Source organism: Myripristis murdjan, chromosome 12 (assembly GCF_902150065.1).
Source record: "Myripristis murdjan chromosome 12, fMyrMur1.1, whole genome shotgun sequence".
Lineage (NCBI taxonomy): Eukaryota > Metazoa > Chordata > Actinopteri > Holocentriformes > Holocentridae > Myripristis > Myripristis murdjan.
In genome coordinates this window covers 7553258-7576419 of record NC_043991.1, presented here as the reverse complement: position 1 = coordinate 7576419, position 23162 = coordinate 7553258, and the positions used below count along the sequence as shown (strand labels likewise).

The following is a 23162-nucleotide window of genomic DNA, read 5'->3' as shown; positions in this document are numbered from 1 at the left end:
ATTACATTTACTCACATTGCTGTAATTAAGTAGCTTTTTTGTGTACATGCACTTTTTTGTGCATTTCTTTTTTATAAAGTCAGTAGTTTAACTTAAGATTTTTTTTTTTTTTTTTTTTTTTGCTTGAGTTTTGTCCTTCACTACATTTTAGATCACATCCATTACAGAGAACGAATGATCAATGGCAGATTGTGGAACCTTTCACAGTGTGATTTTACTTTTACGTCAGATTTTCACTGCAGTACATCTACTTCTACATAAGTAAAATATCAACCAAGTAAAAGTACTTCAACTTGAGTGGCAATTTACAGTACTCCTTCCACCACTGCTTGTAAAATATGTAAAGGTGACTCTGCTAACTCTACTATCTCCTCTTTATGGAACAACAAAGTGCAAGCTGTGCTAATGTCATAAGACAATTGCAGTGTTTCCTCTGTAAATGTATATAGTGTGCTGTGTAGTGTAGTGGTCATTTGAGAATGAGCTCTATAGCTGTAGCTGTTTTAGACACAGTTATGAGTCTAGTGCAGACTGCAGTGCAAAAAGAAAAAAAAAAAAACATCAGTCTTTTTATACTTCTTTATAAAAGCCATCCAGGCACAGCACTGTGAAATGAATGCAGGAAAAAAAAAAAAAAACAGACAAGCTCATGTAACAAGACCGAGGCGCTGCAGCAGGCTCATCTGGACTCACAGACGCCTTCGCTGAGAATCTCAAAGTCATAGTTGATGCATTTCAGGGCAGCCATGGAGCAAACGTTCATGCTGCGAGTCCTCTGGCTCCTGGTCAGCTTCATGCAGAACATGTGCTCCTCGCCTCTGGGACACTCACGGGCAGCTTTACACTCACACTGTGTGGATGCTGAGGACACACAGATGAGGGTATACCTTACTAAACGGTGGCGGCTTGGCAAATGGTGAAGTTAATGCTGCACTAAGCAAGATGTTTATGTAAAAATACACCCAAAGATGTCATCCTAAATCATAAACCACCTCCTAAACCACTCAGCAGTGTTGAAATGTCATTTATTCACTCCACTTTAACCATGTGATATTCTGATGTTAGCTTTAGAGGAGGTGACAGACTATTTTGGCGACAGTAGCTGAACATCTTCATCACCTCCACCGCCAGCAGCCACAAAGAAGAAATTACTTACTTCCAAATTATCTGGCTTTTGAAGTCTTCAAGGTCCAGTCAGCTTGACAGGGTTGTTGTTTTTTTTTTTTTTGCTGTTTTCATCAACTCTGGGCCTGAAAAGCTCTTGGAGTCTGACTGACTGGACGAGTAAAGGCTCTAAATAAACTTGGACTGTTACCTCCGGCTGCCATTTGGGGCCTCCAGCTTGCAAAATTGTCTGGTGCAGCTTTAATGTGCCTTAATGCGCTGCTCACATACAAATCCTATAGATGGAAATTATTTACACTGATGAACCAGGGAGGCTTTCCGGTCAAGTGTCCAGTGTACTGCACTATCAAAAGACTACAAAAGTGAAATACAACTCACTTACCAACTAACTAACTAACTTACTCACTAAATAAACAAGCACATAGATAAATAAATGAGTGCACAGTGATGAATGATGATGAAATACTTCCTCATCTAATCTATTTTCCATTTTTTTAACTACATTTTGAGTTAGTAATTACCTCTGTGTTTATTGTTTGCCTTTTGTTTATTCTTCATATTTTTCATTGCATTTTTCATTGTATTTTACTGTTTTTATTCATTTGTGAAGCACATTGTGCTGCACTGACTTGTACAAAATATGCTATAGAAATGAACTGAAGAGACCCTATTTATGCAAGTGGAATGTATGAACAACAAAAACTTAATAAAGTCATCTGTGTTTTCATATATTAATTCACATGAAGGGTGAATAGCATTTCAAACTGGCTTGTTGATGCAGCTGCTGCACTGTGATGTGCTTCAGCCTCAAGGAAGAATACCAAGCATGACTTTACTGATATTAACAAATAAAAATATTTTGTTTTGTTTTTGTTTTTTTTCCCACTTGCTTTATTTCATGCACTCACCAGAGCAGGTCTCCCAGTCGTAACAGGTGTCGAGATCGCACGGCACCTGGGAGAAGCTTTTCGAGGCCATGCTGGCTCTAAACTTGGCCCACTCCAATTTGGCTGCATCCACCTCATCACACACCCCGTCACTGATGAAGAAGAGTGGGTCGCCATGGCAACGGCCCGCGTGGTAGGAACAGAGGGACATTGACACGGCAACCTCGAGGTCCACATTTAGAACGCAGAGCGCCTCTTTATACGAGCTGCAATTATAGGCACAAAACACACACACACACACACACACACACACACACACACACGGGCCAGTTAATTGCCAATAGGAATAAACTAAAAATGATGTTGCATTTTTATAATAAGCACTCAAAAAATGCTTAAATATATCACATTTTCATTTACAGCCGGTGATCTTAGAGCACTGTTGTTATTGTTGTTGTTGTTGTTGTTTTTGTTTTTATTTTGTTTTTTTAAGGTTAAACTCCACTTACAGGCAGCTCTCACGCTCCATACAGACACATTCAGAGTCCTGCAGTTTTTGTCCAGGACCGCAGCGGGTCTCAGGAACAAAAGGTTGTTCTGGGAAAACACACAGCAAGATGAGAGAGTTTTTATTTATCATTTTCTTCATGGTATTTCTGCTCGTGAATAACGGCAAACATACAGTATGAACACCAGGGAAATAAAAGTGTAACAAAATGCATGTGGAGTTACTAGATAACATATATTTAGTGTAACAGATACATATACAGTCATATACTACTACTACTGCTACAACTGCTACAACTGCTAATAATAATAATAATAATAATAATACAGCTTATGACTTCTCTGACCAACATTTGTGATCCATGTGTCTGTTATCTTACATATTCATTTTTGAGTATTTGCTAACTTGTGTGTGCCAGTATTTTGTTTTGGCTATGTACAGCTGTCACTTGGGACATGATAATTTTCTCATAAGTTTCTCCAAAAAGTAGTTTCGAAGGTAGAAAAACCTTTTTTTTTTTTTTCCTCCATATGATACGTAAATATTTTGTATCTGCTGGTGGCAATGCTTCAGTGAAAATACATCACTCTTGTATTGAGTGGAAATATTCAAACCCAAGATTTTTTTTTTTTTAATTGCTTTGTCAATACATCTAATAGAAATGTGCATTATTTTATTTTATTACACATTTCCTTGTAATTCATCAGGGGACATATTTGTTATCTTTGGAAACCTTGGGATCTCCACTAGAATGTAAAATACAGTTCTGTGGGTTTGAACAAAGTTTGAACAAATTTGTAATGACAAACCCACCAATGGGACTGACCAAACTGAAGAGGTTTAAGGTAATTTTAACTGAGTTTAATTTAATTTAATTTAATTTAATTTAAAAATAAAGAAATTAATGTTATTTTGATTTAAAGTCAAAGTCACTTGACATTAAACTTTTTTAAAGCATTCTGAACAAATTTCCATGACATTTCCAAAATGTTTTTTTTATTGTGTATCCTCTTCCACAACTCTACTGCACTGATATTAAAAATACTGCGGATTCCACGTCCTGTTTCAGTGACCGTCATCTCCACTGTACCATTAGTGCAGCGCAGGTCGGCAGGTAACGGAGGCTCCCAGGTGAGGCTGCTGCTGCAGGTGTAGAAGCCCCGAGGCAGCGGCATCAGGCCCGGCTCGTTACAGTTGATGCCCACTGACACGCCCACTCGGTACTCCCTTTTGGTCGGGAACAGTGTCATCCCATCAGGCAGCTCAGGAGGGAGGCAAAACTTCCCTTGGACACAGGAGAAATAAGTTTAAACTTGTAGAAAGTTAATGACAAGAGGGTAGAAGATCTTGGCTGCAGATAAATTCAATTGCATCTTTGCAGTTTGGTGCATTTATGAGAAAAAGTAATGAGGAAAAGTAACTATTGGTCCTCTGAGGCTGTTTGAAAATGTGCCACGCAGGCAAAAAAAAAAAAAGGCCAGTAGTTGTCGTAGCAGAGGTAAGCAGCTACATTTTTTAAACTCAGCAGATGGCTAGGGATTTTATAAACAGTTCCTTTCATTGCCCTGTGTGAAATTCTGACAAGCATAAAAAAACATAGAAAGTTCAAGTTCATGTTAATTTTTTGTTACAGTTTTTACACCGCTCTTCCTTACAGGCCCAAGTATACAGGGTATAAATGCCTGGACACTCATAGTGGGCCAAGAAAAAAAAAAAAAAAAACATTCTCCAGACCAGCCAATGGTGCAATGGGTGCCAGATGATCAATTATTAGTTCAAACCAAACCCAGTCAACTAGTGTGTGTGTCATAAACAAAACCATACACAACAGAAACATGCTACATATTAAAAACGCTGTCGCAGTTCACAAGATCTCAACATTTAAGGTTAATTCATCTGTCTGCTGACCAGCACACTTACTGACACAGCTTCCTTGCGGCTGACTCCAGGTCCCGTCAGGAAGACAGTTAATGAACTGGAAACCTTCCAGCTCAAAGCCTGTGAAGCACTGGAAGTCCTCATCCTCACCAAAGTCGTAGTAGAGCTTGGCTTTCTGCCATTATAGATAAAGGAAGTAAGAAAAAAAAGAGAAGAAACTGAGGAAAGCTGAGGGTTGAGGAATTAGTATCTATCTATCTATCTATCTATCTGGTTCACGTTACCCTGAGGTAGCTGTTGGCTGGTCTCTGGGGTCTCAGGCAGCCCTGCACCCCGGGGGGCAGCTCGTCTCTCCAACCCACCGTGAAGTCGTCATCGTTATCACATGTATCTTGTCTACAGAAAAACACATGAACAGGAAGCCCAAAGTTATGAATAAGTATGAATATGCAAGATGTGGCAAAGTCCAACAACAACCAAAAAAAAAAAAAAAAAAAGAAAACATTGTCAGTTTTTGTTAAAAATGTGCACTGCAGCAGCATTAAATTTTCAGTTTTTGCTTTACGTTGTATCTTTAAAATGTGACCTCTCCAGAAAGACAAACGAACAAAAAAAGGGGTTGTTTTTAGCAGGATGACAGTGTATTTCTGCATTTATCTAACTGATTTTGAAAAGATTTAATATACCCAAAGCGGTTTTAGAGCTCCAGAGAGGAGTGTGTGATCCTTAGAATGAAGCTAAAAATGAAAATCTCGGAAATTGTGGTAAATGCACCACACACAGAGACACACACTCGCACAAAGCTCATGACTACATCGGTCTTTCATTTTTTTTCTTTTCATAATTTTCTTTCAATGAGTGGACATGGATCAAAAGTTAGGGTGTTTCTCCTACTTTTGGAAGATGGAAATGTGGCACGGCTCCTCCTCTCTGGCCGGACCCTCGCAGGGTTTGCCCCCCCTCAGGGGAGCAGGGTTGTCACACCGCCTCTTGCGATGTCTCTTCATGGTGCCTCCGCAGTTGCTCCACGCCCCCCAGCAGCTCCAGAGACCATCCACCTCCTCTGCACACGACACACACCAAACCACACCCAGTTCACACCATAATGACTTTAGCTGGTTTAATTTAGAGCGGTGTCTCTCGGTTGTAAAACTGCATTCAGATTCCTCGATCCAGCAGCCTCAACTGTTTCATCGCATGGGTGTGCCGACATCAAGCCAATATTTTCAAATTTTAGGTGCCTCTGAGGTGCAGGAATATGACCTATGTTGATGTGTATTGTCTAAGATTTATCATATTTTCACTGCCAATGTACATTGCATGTGAGATCCTGCTGCCCTTGTTACGAACGTAAACTGCATATATATAAGTTACAGATGGCAAAACAAAAAAACAAGTTTTACTGTTAAGGAAAAATCTTAGGGAAAATCAGTTTTTTTCATAGGTCATAGTTTTTTGTTTTTTTTTCCTAATTTCATTCTAGTTTTGTCTGGTCTAGTCTCATCTCCTCTAGACGATATTAAGATTGTCAACTCTGCTGCGCCCACAGTTGGGTTTGTCATCGCTGTGCGGCCGAGCTTGGTTCAAACCCACAAAACTTTACTTTAGATTCCAGTGGAGATCTCTGTGCTTCTGAAGATACCAAACATGTCCTTCTGAGTTACAGGGAAATGTGTATAAAATGATGCACAAGACATCTAGACATTTCCTATCTGATGTAATGGTGCAGCCATAAAACAATGCCATCACAGCTTTGAATATTTCCCTCAATATAAATGTGATACAGAATATGCACAGCGTGTGACTTTGTTGTACAATACAGGAAAAGGAAAAGTTTTTTTCTAACTTTGAAGATATTTAAGGGGAAACTGGAGTGGAAAGCAGAGTGTAAGATGTTAACGGTGTGTATGATGTGTAATGTGGGGGGTCCCGGGGCACCTGCAGTGTAGTCTGGAGCGCGGATCTCACAGTTGGAGCCGTAGGTGCCGGTCTGGCAGACGCACTTGCACTCGGTGCCGGAGAGAACCGGCTTGGCGTTGTTGGGGCAGGGAGCACACTTGCAGGAGTCAAACTCTTCCAGATACTGCATCAGCGCTTTCTTCAAGTGTCTCCTCTTTGTGACGGCGCAGGGGATCCCCTTGACCAGACTGATGATGGGCAGCAGCTGGACAAACACACACACAGACAGAAAGACACTGTTATCATTTTGTAACTCTGTGCTGTCAGTCCAGGTTTTTTTTTTTTTTCTCCCAAAATTATGGCTAAATTATTTTATAACACTCTTAAATTTACCCACCCTTATAACTTACAAGCCAGTGAATTTAGTGGTGTAACATATCAGTAATTATTTTAGGAAGTAATCTTTTACTTTATGTATTTTATTGTTCATTAATACATTTCTCTCTATCTCCTCATTTTTTTTTAGTAAAGAGAGTTTAATTATCAAGACCTTAACCCTTCACAAAGAAAACATTATTTGGGCTCAGTGTTTCTGAATCAAACTCTATTCTCACTTACATCAACATTAGTTAATCATCAAGTACAAAGATATTTAAAATTCAATGGTTTGATCCCAGAAACATCTAAGGAGTTCGCCACTTCTGGCTCCAGGGATGAAGCTGGCCCTCTGACTCCTTTTTCATATCATGTCTCTTGAAATAAAGAAACAAAATATTAGGTAAACCACGTGGCCACAGCACGATAACTGCAATGCTCTGACCTCAACGTCCACCACAGCAGGGTTATCGATGACAGACTTGGCCCAGTTCTTGTATGATGTTTGGTCAGGAGTCGCGCCTTGCCTGTCCCAGGCCAGAGCTGCCGACTCCCTGGCACGACCTCCTTTCACCATGGAGATCGACTTCTCTGACGCCTGGATGTACGAGCCTGCAGTGGATAAATGTTAGATGAAGTGTGAAAAAATGTCAGTTTGCACATCAGACGGTTTTTCCTCTGAGAGCCTAAAAATGTGAAAAACAGAAAAAAAAAGGTTAAAGTACTGGGTAAGGCAAGGGTTTATAAGGTACCAGCAAGCTATATGCATTAAAGTCATCGTTTTCATTGGAATCCATTATTTTAATTGGTATGTTTATTTATTTTTTTAGTGATTAATTTATTTCTAAATGTTATACTGACTGTAATTGAATGTTAGTCATCCATCTGAGCTGATAAAGTAAAGTCAGTTTAAAGGCAGCGGTTGTATTTTATGTCACTGACACCTGTGTGATTTCTGGTAGAAAAAAAAAAAAAAAAGGCGAGGAACCTTGAAACTTTTGAGTCATCCTGTTGTCAGAGCATCTGGTGACACTGGAGTGTTCGGTGTAGAGCAAGATGCTCCAGCTGGTTTCACGCCCCAGACACCCTGTGATGTGCTCCTCGGTTTCACCTGAAGCAGAGAGAGCAGATCACGATTCTTAAAAATACACAAAGCTATGGCACATTGAAATAACAGGTAACACTTTACAATAACAGTACAACAATTAATGTTAGTTAACGTTAGTTAATGCCGTAATGATTAATTAACTGTTAGTTGATGATTATTATGGCATTTACTAATGTTAATAATATCTACAATAACCCTTAAATATCATATAAATTAATACCTTAGCATGAACAGCATCAATACATGATTCTTAGACACATTAGTTAACTGTTACTTAATGTTTATTACCTGTTACTTAATGTTTATTACGGCATTAACTAATGATAATTGCTGTACTCTTATTGTAAAGTGATACCAAATAACACATATTGTTAGCTTTCCGTTCTGTCATTTTAACAGCTACAAAGTACTTTACAATGACATGAAAGCAAAAAAAATCGAATAAATCTGAAATGTCAGAAAAAGAAAAAAAAAAAAACCTTGCATGATATGTCAGGTCTTGTCCTTGTAACAGTTAATATTATTATTATTATTATAAATGAGAAAAAATAAAAGTCAAATTGATATAAAAGAGTAAAATGTCGGAAAAAGAAAACAAATAAGACAAGTGTAAAGGAAGGAAAACATAAGTGTCCCATTCATGCACTGAAAACAGAAAAAGCCCCACACTACATGATTAAAATGTTTCACAGTTTGCAAAATATTTTATACAAAGAACTTATGGGAAGACATTGCTCTCTTCTACAGATTTCAATACTGCAAAGACATACTGAAACATTTCTGGATGTCTGTGGTGTTTGGTGATTCAGGAATTGTGACTCACATTATGAAAAAAAAAAACTAAACAAAAAAACAAATCGTCTTTGTCATTTTGACTGTACCTGAACTTCGAATCTCCTCTCGGCTGTACTGGTACAGCAGGTCGTAGTGGCCTCCTAGCGTTCCTGAGCTGTAATAGTGCGTCCCGAAGCGCTGGAAGATATCCCTGTAGAGGGCGTAGTTGTAGTCCAGCGGAAGAGCGTGGAGAAACTGAAGAAAATGCCCCGACAGGACGAGATCGCCTGCGTCCCTCACCTTAAACTTGGACACTGGCAGAACCTGGTGCACCCGGAAGAACTTGGAGTCCTATATGGTTAAGGATAGGTCATGGTGGTGATACTGCTGAGAATAAAAAAAAAAGAGAAGAAGAACAAGAACAAGAAGAAGAAGGGCAAGAAAATGTAGAAGATTTAGAGGAAATGCAGAAAAAGATGAAGATAAAGAAGTAGAGGGAGAAGACGAAGAAGAAGGGGAAGAAGTAGAGGAGGAAATTGTGTGTGTGTGTGTGTGTGTGTGTGTGTGTGTGTGTGTGTGTGCACTGTCAGAGTGACTTGCCGTGGTCTTTGAAGCGTCAAAAACCTGCTTGTAAGTCCTGAAAGACGAGCTGTGTCTCCCTCCGAAGAAGAAGAAAGGGATGATGGGCCAAAGTATGATGCCAAACCGGTTGCCTGATGAGTGGCCGCTGTCAGAGGACGCAGATGTCTTGAAGTTGACGGTCTCAGTCTTCACTGGCTGAGGTTCGTCTTTGAAGTCATCCGGTAATCCCACCTGCAGAGCCACAACCAGATCTGCACCCGTGTCTTTGCATCATCTCATAATAACAAAAGTAAACACTGATTTTCACAACTATAATCATAGTTCAGTACTTATAAACTGATAAACATGTTAGCTGTGAGCAGGAGGCAGTAGATTTGAACACTTCAACACTTTAACCCTTTGAAACCCAAGAGCCTGCGGGCAGCTGGGATTTTATTTTGAAAGGTTTTATTTCACCATGTGAAATTAAAAAATAATAATAATGATAATAACAATTTTATTTCTATTGCTTTTTAATTTTTTTATGGTGATTTTATACAGTTATGTCCTTATAATATCTTTTATGCTTGTGTTCTGTTTATGTATTTATTTATTTATTTATTTTTTGGCAATTGTCTTGTATTTCCTTCTTTTCTTTTTTTTTTTTTTACATATACATTTTTTTTTTTATCTTTTTCTGGAAATTTTCATGTGATGCTTAGTACTTTTTTTTTTTGGCAAATTTTTGGTCTTTTTTGTATTTTTTTAAAGTAATGTTGGTAAATTTGTGGCAATTTTACTTTTAATTTGGCTTTATTTAGTATTTAGTAATTTTGTGCTAAAGAGAGTTACCATCACAGATGAATGTCACAAACTGCACAGGTGGAATCATTTTTGTGTTATATCGATCAAAAAAATAGTAGAGATTTATATATTGCAGAATATTATTGTTAGGAAGCCACAAAGCACAATCAAATAACACAAATCCAATACACATCCAATAATACCTTAATTTCAAAGCTCTCAAAATTGTGAGGGACTCGGTGGTAGAGTAGGCTCTTCTTGGGCCTCCTGATGATGCAGGCGCCTCCCATGAACATGTTGTCCAGCACCGCTGCCCTCGGCTCCTCCGCCAGCGCATCAAACCTTCACACATCAGAATCAGAACGTCAGGTGCAATAAACACAGATGGATTTGCCATGCAAGGCTGTAGATCAGCATACACTCAGTGGCCACTTTATCAGGTCCACCTGTACAGTGTAATGCAGTTCAATATAACAGCTCTGCCATAAATTCTACCTTTCAACAAAGTTTATAATGTTCAGTTTTTGTTCACATTGTAAATTTAATTCTGTGTTCATTATTGAGATTGTAGTTTGCAGAGATCTTGTTCTGGACTAAATTATATTAAGAGGTGTTTCTAATTTTTTGTCCTCCCTATTTATATTCAATGACAGGGACAAAATAGTGGAAACAGCTCTCAATAAAATGCAGTCCAGTCCAACAGCAGCACTAACTATGAGCTCAATGCCAAACATAGAATTGAATGAACACCTCTATTACTGTGACAAAAAGAAAACCTAGATTGTGTGCCTAATAAAGTGGCCACTGTGTGTAGATATATACAATAACAGATTAAGTTTTCAGTAATACTTGTCATTGTAGGAGGGGAAAAGAAAATCGAAAAGAACGGAAAATGTGCGCAGATACAGCACCAAATGCTGCTTTGGTATTTATGGCAAACTTTGATGTTGTGTCTTGACCTTGGCCTGTTGGAAAAAGTGATTATGAAACACTAACCATTACACTTAGCAACGGTGTAATGAAAGACAGAAAAAAGCTTGAGTGGAGGAAATTTAGGATGGAAAGGGCCGAGAAGGAATCTCAGTGTTTCAAACACAACTGTCGTTCTATGCTCAGTGGGTGACCTTTGACCTGTAGCTTCAGCTTACCCATTTCCAACCAGGTCAACCCCAGGCGGCACTCTCCTGTCAGTTGGACACACTTTTGTGAAGTCGTCACAGTCCCTCTCATCAGAGTTGTCCCCACAGTCATCCTGAGTGTTGCATGTCAGTGTTGAGTTGATGCAACGTCCTGAGAAAGAAGAAAGAAAAGAAAAAAGAAAAAGTCACTGTAATTTTGATTTCATGCTATAGAACAGGAATTCACGACTATTTTTAAGGTAGATCCCAAAATAAAATATCTTCCCACCAACAATATCAAATGGATAGACTGATACACGTGTAAAATAGGTTCATTTTTTTTCTTTTCTGAAAGTTTCTTCCAAGTAAAAGACCCTGTTCGTTTTACTCTGTTGCTAATTTGACATTTGTATTAGATATTTTCCTGAGAAGAAGACAACACTAGCACTAATTCAATAGCCAGATATTGACAGTAAAAATAATAATGGACCAATACTTTTTAAAGCTGATATTGCACAATAACCATTTAACCATATCAGTCTACTGCTATAACAAAATATATGTCTGTAGAAAATGTGTGCATGTGACCAAAAGGTTTTAAGTTTAAATCCTTGGACTAGCTGGGAAAATGTATTTGAATGAGCAATGTTCTCCCTCTTCAAGCAACTCCTGATCAATTAACCTTCCAGTAAAAATATCCACCCCATCCCACTGCATCAACCTGTCCTCCATTTTCTCCATAACACCTTTTCTCCTTCATACGTTTGCCTCCTCATTGGTAGTCACAGCCATTTTTGTCATCACCTTATAATTTTCACATAAACCAATCTTGTAAAACCTGTTCCAATATTCCTCCAATAAAGTCTATAAATTGATCACTCTTTCCTCATGAAAAAAAAAAACCTGAAAGTGTGAATCTGTGTGTCGATTTTTCCCTGATTGTGTATAATTCTTCGGTCGTGTGGTGATCCCACTGCATACCATTATCACACTTAAAGTTTTCTTTGCAGTCGATTGGTGGCAGCTTGCACTCGGCTGAGGGGTAGCAAGGCCTGTCCTCTGTCAGCTCCACGCTGCAGGCTGCTCCTCCAAACTGGGCCGGCGTCTGGACAAACCGCGTTCGGAACTGCAGCAGTTCAACATGAAAACACACCGTATGACAGAGAGGAACTGAGCAGGCGAGAGGCTCCGGGGTCACTTTGACCTCAGGCGTTGTCTCGGTTCTTTTTGTAATGAAACTTACTCGTAATACGTCATAAACAATCTAAAAATTGAATAGAATAGAGTAGAATATGTCTTTGTTGTCATTGTACAAGTGCAACGAAATTGAAATGCAATTCATAGAGCAAGAAAAAAATATTAGAAACTGAAATTTAGCAGCTTTTAAAAGGAAGTCAAAAACACATTCCACACACAAAACATTCATATTCTGCAGGATTAATATAAGTATTGCTCAGTAAATATTCAGAAATAACTATAAATGATGACTTTTTCTATGCACTAAGATGAATGGAGAGCCAGAAATACATGCATGTAACAACTTAAACCATCACCCTTTCATTTAGCTCATTATCCCGACCTTATCATCAGTATAAAGCAACATTTTGCAGTGTGATTGTGTGAATGTGCCTGTTTCTAACTAACTGATCGCAAATGCATTATAGGTTTGAGGTGTTTTGGGGACTTTGTCTAACCTTTGCCTTTGCCTTGAAAAGTGGACGAATCTACAGACATACAGATGTGAGTGTGTGATGCAGTCCCAGTACATCAGCCAGGTGCCAGAGTACAGACAACCTGGCCTGTTGGTACCTGCAAAACCATTATCCATGCTGTATCTTAAACCATGATTTGAACAACTACAATAATATTAATGCTTGCAAAGGCTTATGAACTGACTGTAGATTTAGTAGCAGGTTTTATTCAGATTATACTCCCAGTGTGCAGCCAAATGTGCAAACATACCCGTGTGATACTACAGGGTGGCTTAAAAACAGCGATGGCATGACAATCTGTTTTCTAATGCAGTGGTTTTCAAAGTGGGGTTGGGTCCTTGGGGGGCTTTAAGGGGGTCCTCATGCAAAATGATTAATTTTCTGGTAATTTTGTGCAAATTTCCTTGGAATTGCCTTTGCTATTTTTTGTGGCTAATTTGCCAAATGCCTTTTTCCCCATGTTTTTGAAATTATTAATTATTTTGAAATGAGCTGAATTTGCTCAGGTTTCAAAGGACTAAAAAATATAACGGTAGTCTTTCCTTTTTTTGAATATCAGGGTCCTGAGGACAAAATCACCTGCGGGGTCAGAACATGAAAGAGTTTGAAAAGCCCTGTTCTAATGTACCTAACGCTCCAGATGTTGTTTTTGTGGATGTTATAGTTCATCGTTGAGCTAGGCTGTCCTTTGGACTTTTTTTTTGGATCAAGCCTGCAATGATAACATGTTGAAGTATCAGTCATTAGTTGTTCTAATTAGGAGCCTGGGATTTACCCACCATCTGCCACTTCTGATATTTGGCCGTTTTGGACATGCACACAGACTGACTGTGACTGTTATTCATGTTCTTTGCAAACCCATATAAAGCATTCAAGTGTGTGTGTGTGTGTGTGTGTGTGTGTGCATCTGTTCTTGCCTGTTTCTTGGCACATGGAGAGCAGTCGGACCAGGGCCCAAAGTCTGTCAGTAGGCAGTTGATTGGACAGGCCTGCTCGTTACAGGATCTGCTATCATATCTCTTGCACAACTGAGCACAGCTGCTCTTCCAGTAATATTCATCATACTTTATATTCCTGACAAAAAGAGTGTGAAAATCAACCGTCAACCAGCTTTCGAATATTGATGTCATGTAGATAATGGTAGGAAGCCATCAAGAAAGAAAAGTATCTGTTGCTCAGTGAATGAAATTTGCAGAAAAAAAACTTTATTTGAAGCTGTGTTCATGACTGACATAACGCTGTCATAAATGTGACATGATTGCTGTCATGAATGTCATTAATGAACAATAACTGAGTGTTGGCATTAAGTGTCGTTTTGTAAAGTATGTCAAATTTCCAGGTAGAACTGACACAATCTGTCATTGTTGTAAATGGTCACTTCTCAATAAAAAGTTTACATATTTTTGCATGACAAATTAAGATTAGCCAACGCACTACAACCTTCCAAAAAGCATCTGTAAATATGCTGCGTGTAGTGTCTGTGACTCATTATTGGGCCTTGGCCTTGATAATCTTAAAGATTATCATCGTCATCACTGTGTCATAGTCATGCAATTACTGAGTTGGCTCTTTTATGTGATTTTGACTGGATTTTTCTAAGTAGCAGCAGCCTAAGTGTTGCCCTCTGTGTGTGCACACTGTCTGGCATTCCTCTGAGTCACCGGGGCCTCCCTTTAAAACACTTCATTCATTCACTGTTCAACCTGCTGTGCAGCATGGTGATCCACCCTACCTGCTTCTGTGCTGTGTGCCGTAATTACAGGTCCTGGAGCAGGCAGACCATGAGCCCCAGGGGTAGCGCTCACAGAAACAAGCCAGGCTGACTGTAACCCAGCCCAGAGTCTGCAGCAGCAGCAGCAGCAGGGAGAGGCAACTGGTGTGAGCCATGGACAAAGATTTAAAAAAATAAGAATTTGCTGATCAGGCCAGCATAGAGAGCACTCTTCTTTTACTTGGTTGGGCTTTTCTGCAGGTGAAAGAAGAGATAATAAAGATATGACAGACAAAAAAAAAAAAAAAAAGAGTGTGTAATAAATAGGGTTTATATCTATATATAGGACTATTTAAAGTGGGATGTACAGTTATTGTACTGTTTGTGTTGTTCCAATTTATAAGCAGACCTGTCATCCTTGCATGTTAGTACATAATGCTAATTTCTGTGTGATTTCTCTCTGCAAATGACACAAAGATAATATCCATACTGCACTGACTGTGTGTTTATCATGTAATGCTAAATGTCCTGCAGTACATTTAGGCTAAATATAGTGTTGATGCACACTGAAGTATACAGCTTACTTCACTTTAAGCAATTAGTTTTAGTTTGCACATTGTTTTCAAATTACTGTATCTTTTTCAGATGGTGTCCCAGCAGGTAAGAAAATCCAATTAAAGCATGCTTTCAGAAAATGGAAAATCTGACTTACCATTAAGTGCCGGTGTCCCCTTCAGCCAAGGTTTAAGCATATGGTTGGCTCATGTGTCCATGTGTGTGTGCAAACAGCTTGGAGGTCTTTGCAGTAAGTTAGCCTGTCACTGCAAGCACAGCCGAGTATGACTGTATGTGTCTGAGCTGACAGCAGGTCCATATAACTTCTGAAGTGATTTCCCCAAGGGCAGCAAAAGGACAAGTCCTTTCATTTTGAAGATGCCTTGCTCAACATACAAAACTACTTTCTGATAATCGTAACACATCGTAGCACAACAGCAAAACATCTTACACAACCCTCTTGCTCCATCTTTTTACGGGAATCAAGAACTTCTGGGGTTTCCCAGCACCAAAGACGCTCACCAGATGTTTTGCGTCTTAAGACTTGACAAGTGAGTGTTACTGAGGCCGAGAGAAAGAGAGTAATACAGTATTTATTCTTAACGCTGATGTTGCACACTAAGGGCTTTTCTAATCTTAGATGATGGATTAGTGATTCTGATTTGGGCTTACGTTCTTTCTACTTGCATAATTCCTAAATGAACCCCGTCTTTCCGTATATGTGAGCATCAGAGCAAATCCGAGCAGGAAAAAGCAGGAAAAGGGGGTTTGGGCGTTTGTGATCACTGATACATGTTTTAGTTGGATATAAAACTTTATTCACATTATAAAATGTCCTATACATATGTTCAGCAGTAGAATCTCTACATTGCAAGATATACTACTACACATGGCCTACTTCAAGCAATATTCATGCCAGACAGTACAAAATAATTCAATTAAGCAATTTAGACATCCACTCTAGATTATTTTAAAGAAATAAAGTCCTACACGAACACAAGTCGATAAATGTTTATACATCGTACTTACATTCAATGGGAAAATGGCTTCAATAGAGAGGCGAAGAACCACACAAGCCCGTTTTAATTCTTTAGTGAGCGATGTTTTTAAAATTTAATCTCGTGAGCTGGAGTGCTGTTCAAATTCATGGTAAATCCAGAGGAGAGATACTAAATTCATAGAAAGAGTGCGCTGTACTTTGGGGTGATGTGCACCGTCTACAACCACGATTCAAACGTTGTTTTTTCAAGAGGAAAATCAAAACAGGCTTGTATCGTTCACACCCCCGGCAGGTTTTAATATACTGTATGGAACAACTGCAAAGCCCTTGAGATGGAAAACTGAAGTTGCTGATATGTGCTTTTCCATGGAAGACTGCAAATGAAGCACTGCACAGTGGGAAAAACAAAACAAAACAAAACAGAATGGCCGTCTGGGGAAGATGTCTGAGGGGTCAGTCCAAGGAGAAATGAATCATGAATGGAGGGCAGCTGGACTTTCTCTTCTCATTCCAGAAGCTTCTTCAGGTCTGACAGACTGGCGGGACGTTCCGGCTGTTTAACCTGTGTGGGGACGTTCTCCAGGTCATAAATGCCACTGGCCCATTAGAGCTCCAAGGTGGCCAAGGTTATTATAGTTTTGCATTTTTTTTTTTTTTTGTTGTTGTTGTTTGTTGTTTTTTTTGTTTTTTTTGCAACTTTTTTGTTAGATTTTTATTTATATTTCATTTCGGCTTTTTGTTTTCAATTCATTTTTAAAGAGGGTTTCCTGGTTTATTTTATTTTATTTTATTTAAATGCCTTTAGTTTGATTTTTATTAGTTTCAGTGTTAGTTTTAGGCCTTTTTTTTTTTTTGGTAATATGGTATTTGTCGGCAATATTCAAAAAGGTCAGAAAAAATACTGTGTGATAAAAACTGAACAAAACCACATTTTTTAAAATACCATTTCAAAGGGCAGACGAACAACCAAATAAACTGACAAAGACGAAAACTAAAGACGTTTTCCCTGTGAGTTTAGTTTATTTTAGCTTGTTCAGTAAGCACACAATACAGTTTTTTATTAGTTATAATTTTTTGGTAAAGCCTGATTTTTATTTTTATTTCAGCTGACAGGTTTTCGTTATTTTGTTGGTTTTGTTAACGATAATGACCGCAGTTGTCTCGACTGCTGTCAGGTGACTGTCGGCGGAGTCACCTGAGTCTGGGAGTGAGTGATGGTCATTAGGGTCGCAAGAGGTCGAGAGTGAATGGTTCAACTTCTAAGGAAGGGATGACAGGACAGGACATTGCAGGTTGGAGATAAATGGTGTCTGAGACCTCCTCTTCTGTTGAGAGACGCTTTCTCTGTCTTAACACTGAACGTTTTATTCACTCCACTTACAAATCATCCGTCCTCCCTCTCTGAGATATGAATGTCACGGTCCTCAAAGGAGTGTCCCTTTTCCTTCAGGTGCGGGTAAAAAGCTGAGTCTTGACCAGAGGAGTTGGTTCTCCTGTGTGGGATAACTTGCCGACACAGGTTAAATACGTGGGACGCCTCGCCAGTCTGTCAGAGCTGAAAAAGCTTCTTGAATGCAAAGTGAATCACCTTCGATAATCTACAAAAAAAAGTCCAGTTGACCCTCGCTACACCTCTCCTTGGACAACCAGGACCTGGACGACTGAGAACCTTCACAGACACCTAATAGGCAAAGTTTGGGCAAAGCCTTCAACTAACTTTAGCACATCTGGCATAGTTTTTACACATGTATTGACAGTTATATTGAAAATTCGCCTTTTCTACAGAAAGGAAATGTGTCAACTATGGGAGCAAAATATGCTTGTGCGTCATAATGCCACAGGTGGATTGCTTTGTCTACAAAAAAGTTATACACACTGGCAATGGCAGAGACGGGCTGGGTATCCTGATGAACCCAAGAGCCTAAACGGCAGTAAATATGTCAAAAGGAAACATGTTAGGAGGTGGATAGTACTATAACATAGAAACTGGACAGTGACATATACACCTTTGGACATGGGAGAATGGCACATGCACACTGACAAATCTAAAATCTAAAATCTAAAAATGCCTGTGCACAGCAATGATACCTAAATATCTGAAACGGTACTTTTTTTTTGGTCATAAAAACATAAGCATACACTGAAAGATGAGGGTTAAAGCGATTGACTGTGAATGTGGTGTAAGGAGAGAAAAAAGGAGCTTTCAAAAATGACTCACCCTAAAAAAATAAATACACAGCACAACAACCAAACAGCCAAACAAACAAACAATAACAATCAGATGACAAGAAAAACACAACTGCATAGGTTAACAAAAACTAAGGAGATCATACAGGGAAAACTGTGTAAATGACAAATAAATGAAAATGAAATAAAATAGTCCTGTGTTACTGTTTGGTCCTAGGGGAGCCTAGGGTTGCTGTTTGCTGTCAAACTATTGTGCTGCCCCGGCTGCTGCCTGAAGGACCCACTGGCACTCAGCCAGAGACCATGCAGCAGAGGCCGGAGAAACGCCTCTTCCTCTGCCTGACCAGCGGGTACGGAGTCAAATTCAGTAAACTGCTGTCATCTGTGACAAATGGAGAGAGGACACGTGCAGTGTAAGTGCGGCAATTTATTTAACTATTTATTTATTTATTTTTATCAAAGTGATACCATCTTCCTAAACCAGTCAAATCAGGGGCCATTTCCCAAGTTTCCGCTCATGATCTGATTTGTTCAATTGACATCTCACATGTCTCCTTTTCAGATTAGCTCCCTTACATGTATCGATTGTCTTGGTGCCGTTCTCTAAGGCTGTTCTACTGTCTTACTGTGTATTAGGGATGTAAATTGAGACACACCAAGTCAGTATTTAAGTCCCCCTCCAGCTATTTTTCTTAAGCCCCTAAAAACTAATCCCTGATATCAATATTACATATTTATGTTTTTTTTTTTTCCCATGAAAAAACAGCCCTTAGAGGGACTTTAAAATGTTGAACTATTATTGTGCATCTGAAAAGTGTCTTAGCTGACCACTTGGGTGTGATTTCCTATATGTTTAAATACTTGAAACACACATTTGTGTTTACTTGTTGCTGTTTATATAAAGTTTTAAGTGTGTGCCGAATTTCTGCTTTCACTGTGATATCAAATCATGTACTGAGCATTGTGTAACTTCACTGATGCTGGTATCAACTCTCAAAACTCTGGTATGGTGACACGGTTTGTTAATGGAATTAACAAACCTGCACTCGTTGCTGTGAAAAAGAGAAGTGTTACGTTTAGGGCGGAAATATTAGAAATTACATGCACCATGATGTTTCATACCTTGGTTTTTCAGTGGCAAAGGCATAGTATCCCTGAGTTTGCTGAGTAGGTTTCGCATCTCACGCATGTCTCTGTGGAAACAGCGAAACTCTAATTTAATACATACGCACACATATGCGATCGCAATACAAATACATGATGTGAAAACAGTGTTTTGTTTTTTTTTTTAACCTAGTTTCTGTTTTGAGGACTTTATCAGCGGATGGATTAATCAATCAAACAAATCAGCAAACAAGATGGGCAGATGTCCTCGATGTACCTCTCTATGTTTTCAATATCAGTGCCAACCAGCCACGGCTCCTGATGACAGTCTATGGGAGAAGAGGACTGGTCTTCCAGGATAGGCACATCAGAGCTCTCGTCCACCTTGAAGTCCAGTTTTGGCTCCGGGTATGACTCCTTTCCTGGGGAGAGCAACACAAAAAACTTTCAATCAATCAATCAATCAATCAAAAAAATGCCATAATCTAAAACGTTTCTGTTTTGCCACTCAAGGTCTCAATCTACCTTGAGACTTTAAAAACATTCCACTGCCACTTTTAATCTTTTTGTAAGAGTGGGTTGGAATTAAATTCTTTAAATAGTGGATGATGAAGCATTTTTTTTTTTTTTGAACATTTATCAGAAACCTAACAAGGAATTGTCTCTTTTTTTTCTCTCATTTTCATTCAATGTCCACATTTGAATTAAACTGAAAATAATCCAAAGTAAACCTTCTATACTTGCTGACAGTGCTATCAGTCCACTACTGCCCTCTGCTGTTTCAAATGCATATGTCTGTGGTTTGATTCTGTAATCCCTCAGAGATCCTCAAGCAGTGCTGGATGGGCCAGTTCGAATGTTTTGACTCTGACACTTCTGATGTGAGAGCTTTACATTTTGCATTTTCATTTTTAAGAATCTAGTCAATATTCTTGTCCAGAAAGACTTGCAATGAGAGTAGAGAAAGCCTCTGAAGTTTTTTCATGTACAGATGAGTTTTCAGCCTGTGATAGGAGATGGGGAGTGACTCTGCTGTTCTGATTAAGGTTGGTGGTCAAGAGTGATGGCCAGGCTGTGGAGTAGGGAGGGAGAAGCAAAGCAGCCTGTTGCAGCAGAGGGCTGCTGTATATGTGGCGCTGCACATAAAACGTGGAAGACCCGAGGGCTTTGAATTCAACACAAGCAGCCACCTGTCACCTTGGCTGTCCAGGCCCCTTGGCTTTGAAACATTATGCATGAGCCTTTCATGTTCAGCATCTTCTCTTATACACATATGAAAAATGCATTTTCACAATCAGGCTTTAAAAACGACTTTTGCTTATTTTTATTTGTTTTATTTCTGTTTGAGTTTAATTTTCCTGGGTGTGAATAAAGCACACTGGGTTTTGTAAATGGTTGTAAGAACCTGTATTTTCAATAATCTATGGTTCTTATCATTATAATCCCCATCCGCCTAAATATTGTGATGGCTCCTTATGCGTTCGTACCTTTCCTGTGAAGCTGCAGCACCCCCAACAGGCACATGGATTTGAGCATCTCTGTTATGAACATCTCCAGGCAGCACTGCAGCTGGATGAACAGCCTACAAATCTCAGGGTGGATCTCGCCATCCTCTGGACTATAATATGAGAGAGGGAGAGAGAGAGAAAGAGAGAGTGCATCACAAAGTCAGAGAGGCGCACTATAAGGTAAAGGAGAGAGAGAGAGACGCTCAAGTTTCAGTGTCACAAGGCGTACCCGCACATAACACCACATGTTCCCATTTCACCATAACAGCTAAGTTACATTTATATTAATGTAGTACACATAATTATCTACAACAGCTTGAGTGACATGAGCTCAAATTCCTAAAAAACAGCAAAGCTACAGGCAACCAAAGGCACTGTGGGTGAGGGCCTTAATGTTGTTATACTATTGGTCCTCGCTAAGACAAGAGACAGAGTCAAACAATCAGGGTGAGTGGAGAGATTTTGCTCTTATCAGGGTAATTAGATAGGCCACCTTGACAGAGTATCTGTCAGCATCCTGCAGCTGCGGCTGTACAGTATTGACAGAATCATTATTGCATTATTTTGTTTGATATTGCAACTGCAGTGTAATTTGCAATATGTAAACAGACAGATTTTTCGATATTTACAGTGCAAGTTTGTTGCAGTTGAATATAATGCAATTATTACAATGTGCAATTTAATTTAGGCTCAGCTTCAAAATTTTTAGAAGGTCCACTCTGGAAAAAAATATGTGCATCCTCTTGAAATTTAGTAATCTGAATGCCCTCATTTATATGCATATTTGTTTATTTATAGATATAGATCTAATAGATTGTGCACCATGCAGCACCATGGACAGTTCACCTGTGTGTGCAAACAATATGAGAGTTAAATATGGATGGATCCAGCCTTAATGATGCAGTTATCCCTCTCATGCTTGACTCCTTACCCTGAACCAGATATGACGGCGAGGTCTTGGTGTGCAGCCCGGGCCATGGAGCATCCTTTGGTCCGTGTGTGGTGCATCTGAGCCCGGAGAGACGGGCAGTCGGCTGATATCTCACCGACTGATATGACCTGCTCCCGGTACAGCGCAACGAGGGTGTTGAATTCTTGGACAGTCTGCAAACAGGCATCATCAATACCCAATGATGTGGTCGTTAAACTGGACGTGAGGTCCCATGCACGCTAGACTCTGCTCTGTGTCTGATGTAGGACACCGAGCAGGATCTGCAGCCAGCACACAACAAACAGACTGTTTTGAACATGAAACGGTATAAAATACATCTGATGATAATGCAGCTTCATAACAAGTCGTAGGCAGGTATTAGTAACCTGCAGCTGCAGGGTAACATACAATTCATACAAAATATAGCCTTGAAATCATTCCGAGCAACTGCATTTTATATGAATCTTTGTGCAATTAGGGCTCTACGCTCTACTACGCTTGCAAATGATGTTACATTGCCTCTATTTTTAATGCATTATACTCAGGCTGCTTAAAGACGAATCCCCTCTCAGCATTAGTCTCCTCCAACGTCAGCACTGATTATCCCGTCCTACTCACCATCCTGCTGCCGTCCACGGCCCCCTGGGTTTTACGGCTGCTCTCCGTGCTTTCCCGGCGCTCCGGGTCCGTTTGCGACGCTTTGGTGATCTGAAAAATGTTCGCTGCGGATCTGGGGCGTTTTTTACGCCCGTACGGTGCAGAACACATGCATACACACCCACCGCTGTAGCCCGCCCTAACGCAGAGGAACCGTCTTGTCTGAGAGTCGCTGTGTCCTCTATAAGACAGAGTAGAGCCTGAGGAGGATGCTGCAGGGCGTCGGAGGTGGTGGATGGTTAATGCTCCTGCAGGCTCGTTGGACAGGTGTGAGAGCGGGACGGAGTACCGGACCGGGCGGACACCCGCAGCTCGTTTTGCATCTCCTCAGCAGCGAGGCGAGTCACCTTCACCCCTCCTTAAGGCCAGCGAGCCTCCTCTCTCGGCGTTAACGTCGCGCGTTCACGTGTGAGGAGGATTCACGGGGAGCCAACAGCAAAACAATTCGTCACCCTCTGACGGTCCGTTAACTGTTGAGGAGCATCACCGCTCCAGAAAAACACATGTCTATCTATAGCGCAGCCGACCCAAAATAGACAGAAGGCTCTGGCGAGGTTTTCTTTCTTCGCCACACGTCAAATTTATACGAATGGCGTCGATGCAACCTGTCTCCATCGACCCGGTAATGGTTTTTAAGGCGCCCGAGGCAGTCTTCTTTAATCCCGTCCCATCGAAACACCCTTGAGTATTATGATGAATAAAATATCAGGTTGACGCGTCATGAGGTGGTGCTGAGTTTTATTTGAAAACACTTTGAGAG

The 23162-nt window shown here is 39.9% G+C and overlaps 1 protein-coding gene across 1 annotated transcript; it reads right to left on the bottom strand.

Annotated features, from left to right (window-relative positions):
* Window positions 1-189: 189 nt before the first annotated feature.
* On the bottom strand, window positions 190-22479 carry c6.2 (complement component 6, duplicate 2). Its single transcript, XM_030065790.1, has 23 exons — window positions 22364-22479; window positions 21746-21918; window positions 20794-20924; window positions 19584-19728; window positions 19325-19395; window positions 18498-18584; window positions 14482-14665; window positions 13667-13823; window positions 12019-12163; window positions 11068-11209; window positions 10123-10261; window positions 9155-9367; window positions 8662-8905; window positions 7661-7783; window positions 7118-7284; window positions 6337-6562; window positions 5293-5461; window positions 4683-4794; window positions 4441-4573; window positions 3611-3805; window positions 2522-2609; window positions 2034-2278; window positions 190-861 (listed from the first exon to the last, which is right to left on the bottom strand). The coding sequence occupies exons 1-23, from the start codon at window positions 22364-22366 to the stop codon at window positions 680-682; spliced, it is 3474 nt and encodes a 1157-aa protein (XP_029921650.1). The 5' UTR covers window positions 22367-22479; the 3' UTR covers window positions 190-679.
* Between the last annotated feature and the right edge of the window lie 683 nt (window positions 22480-23162).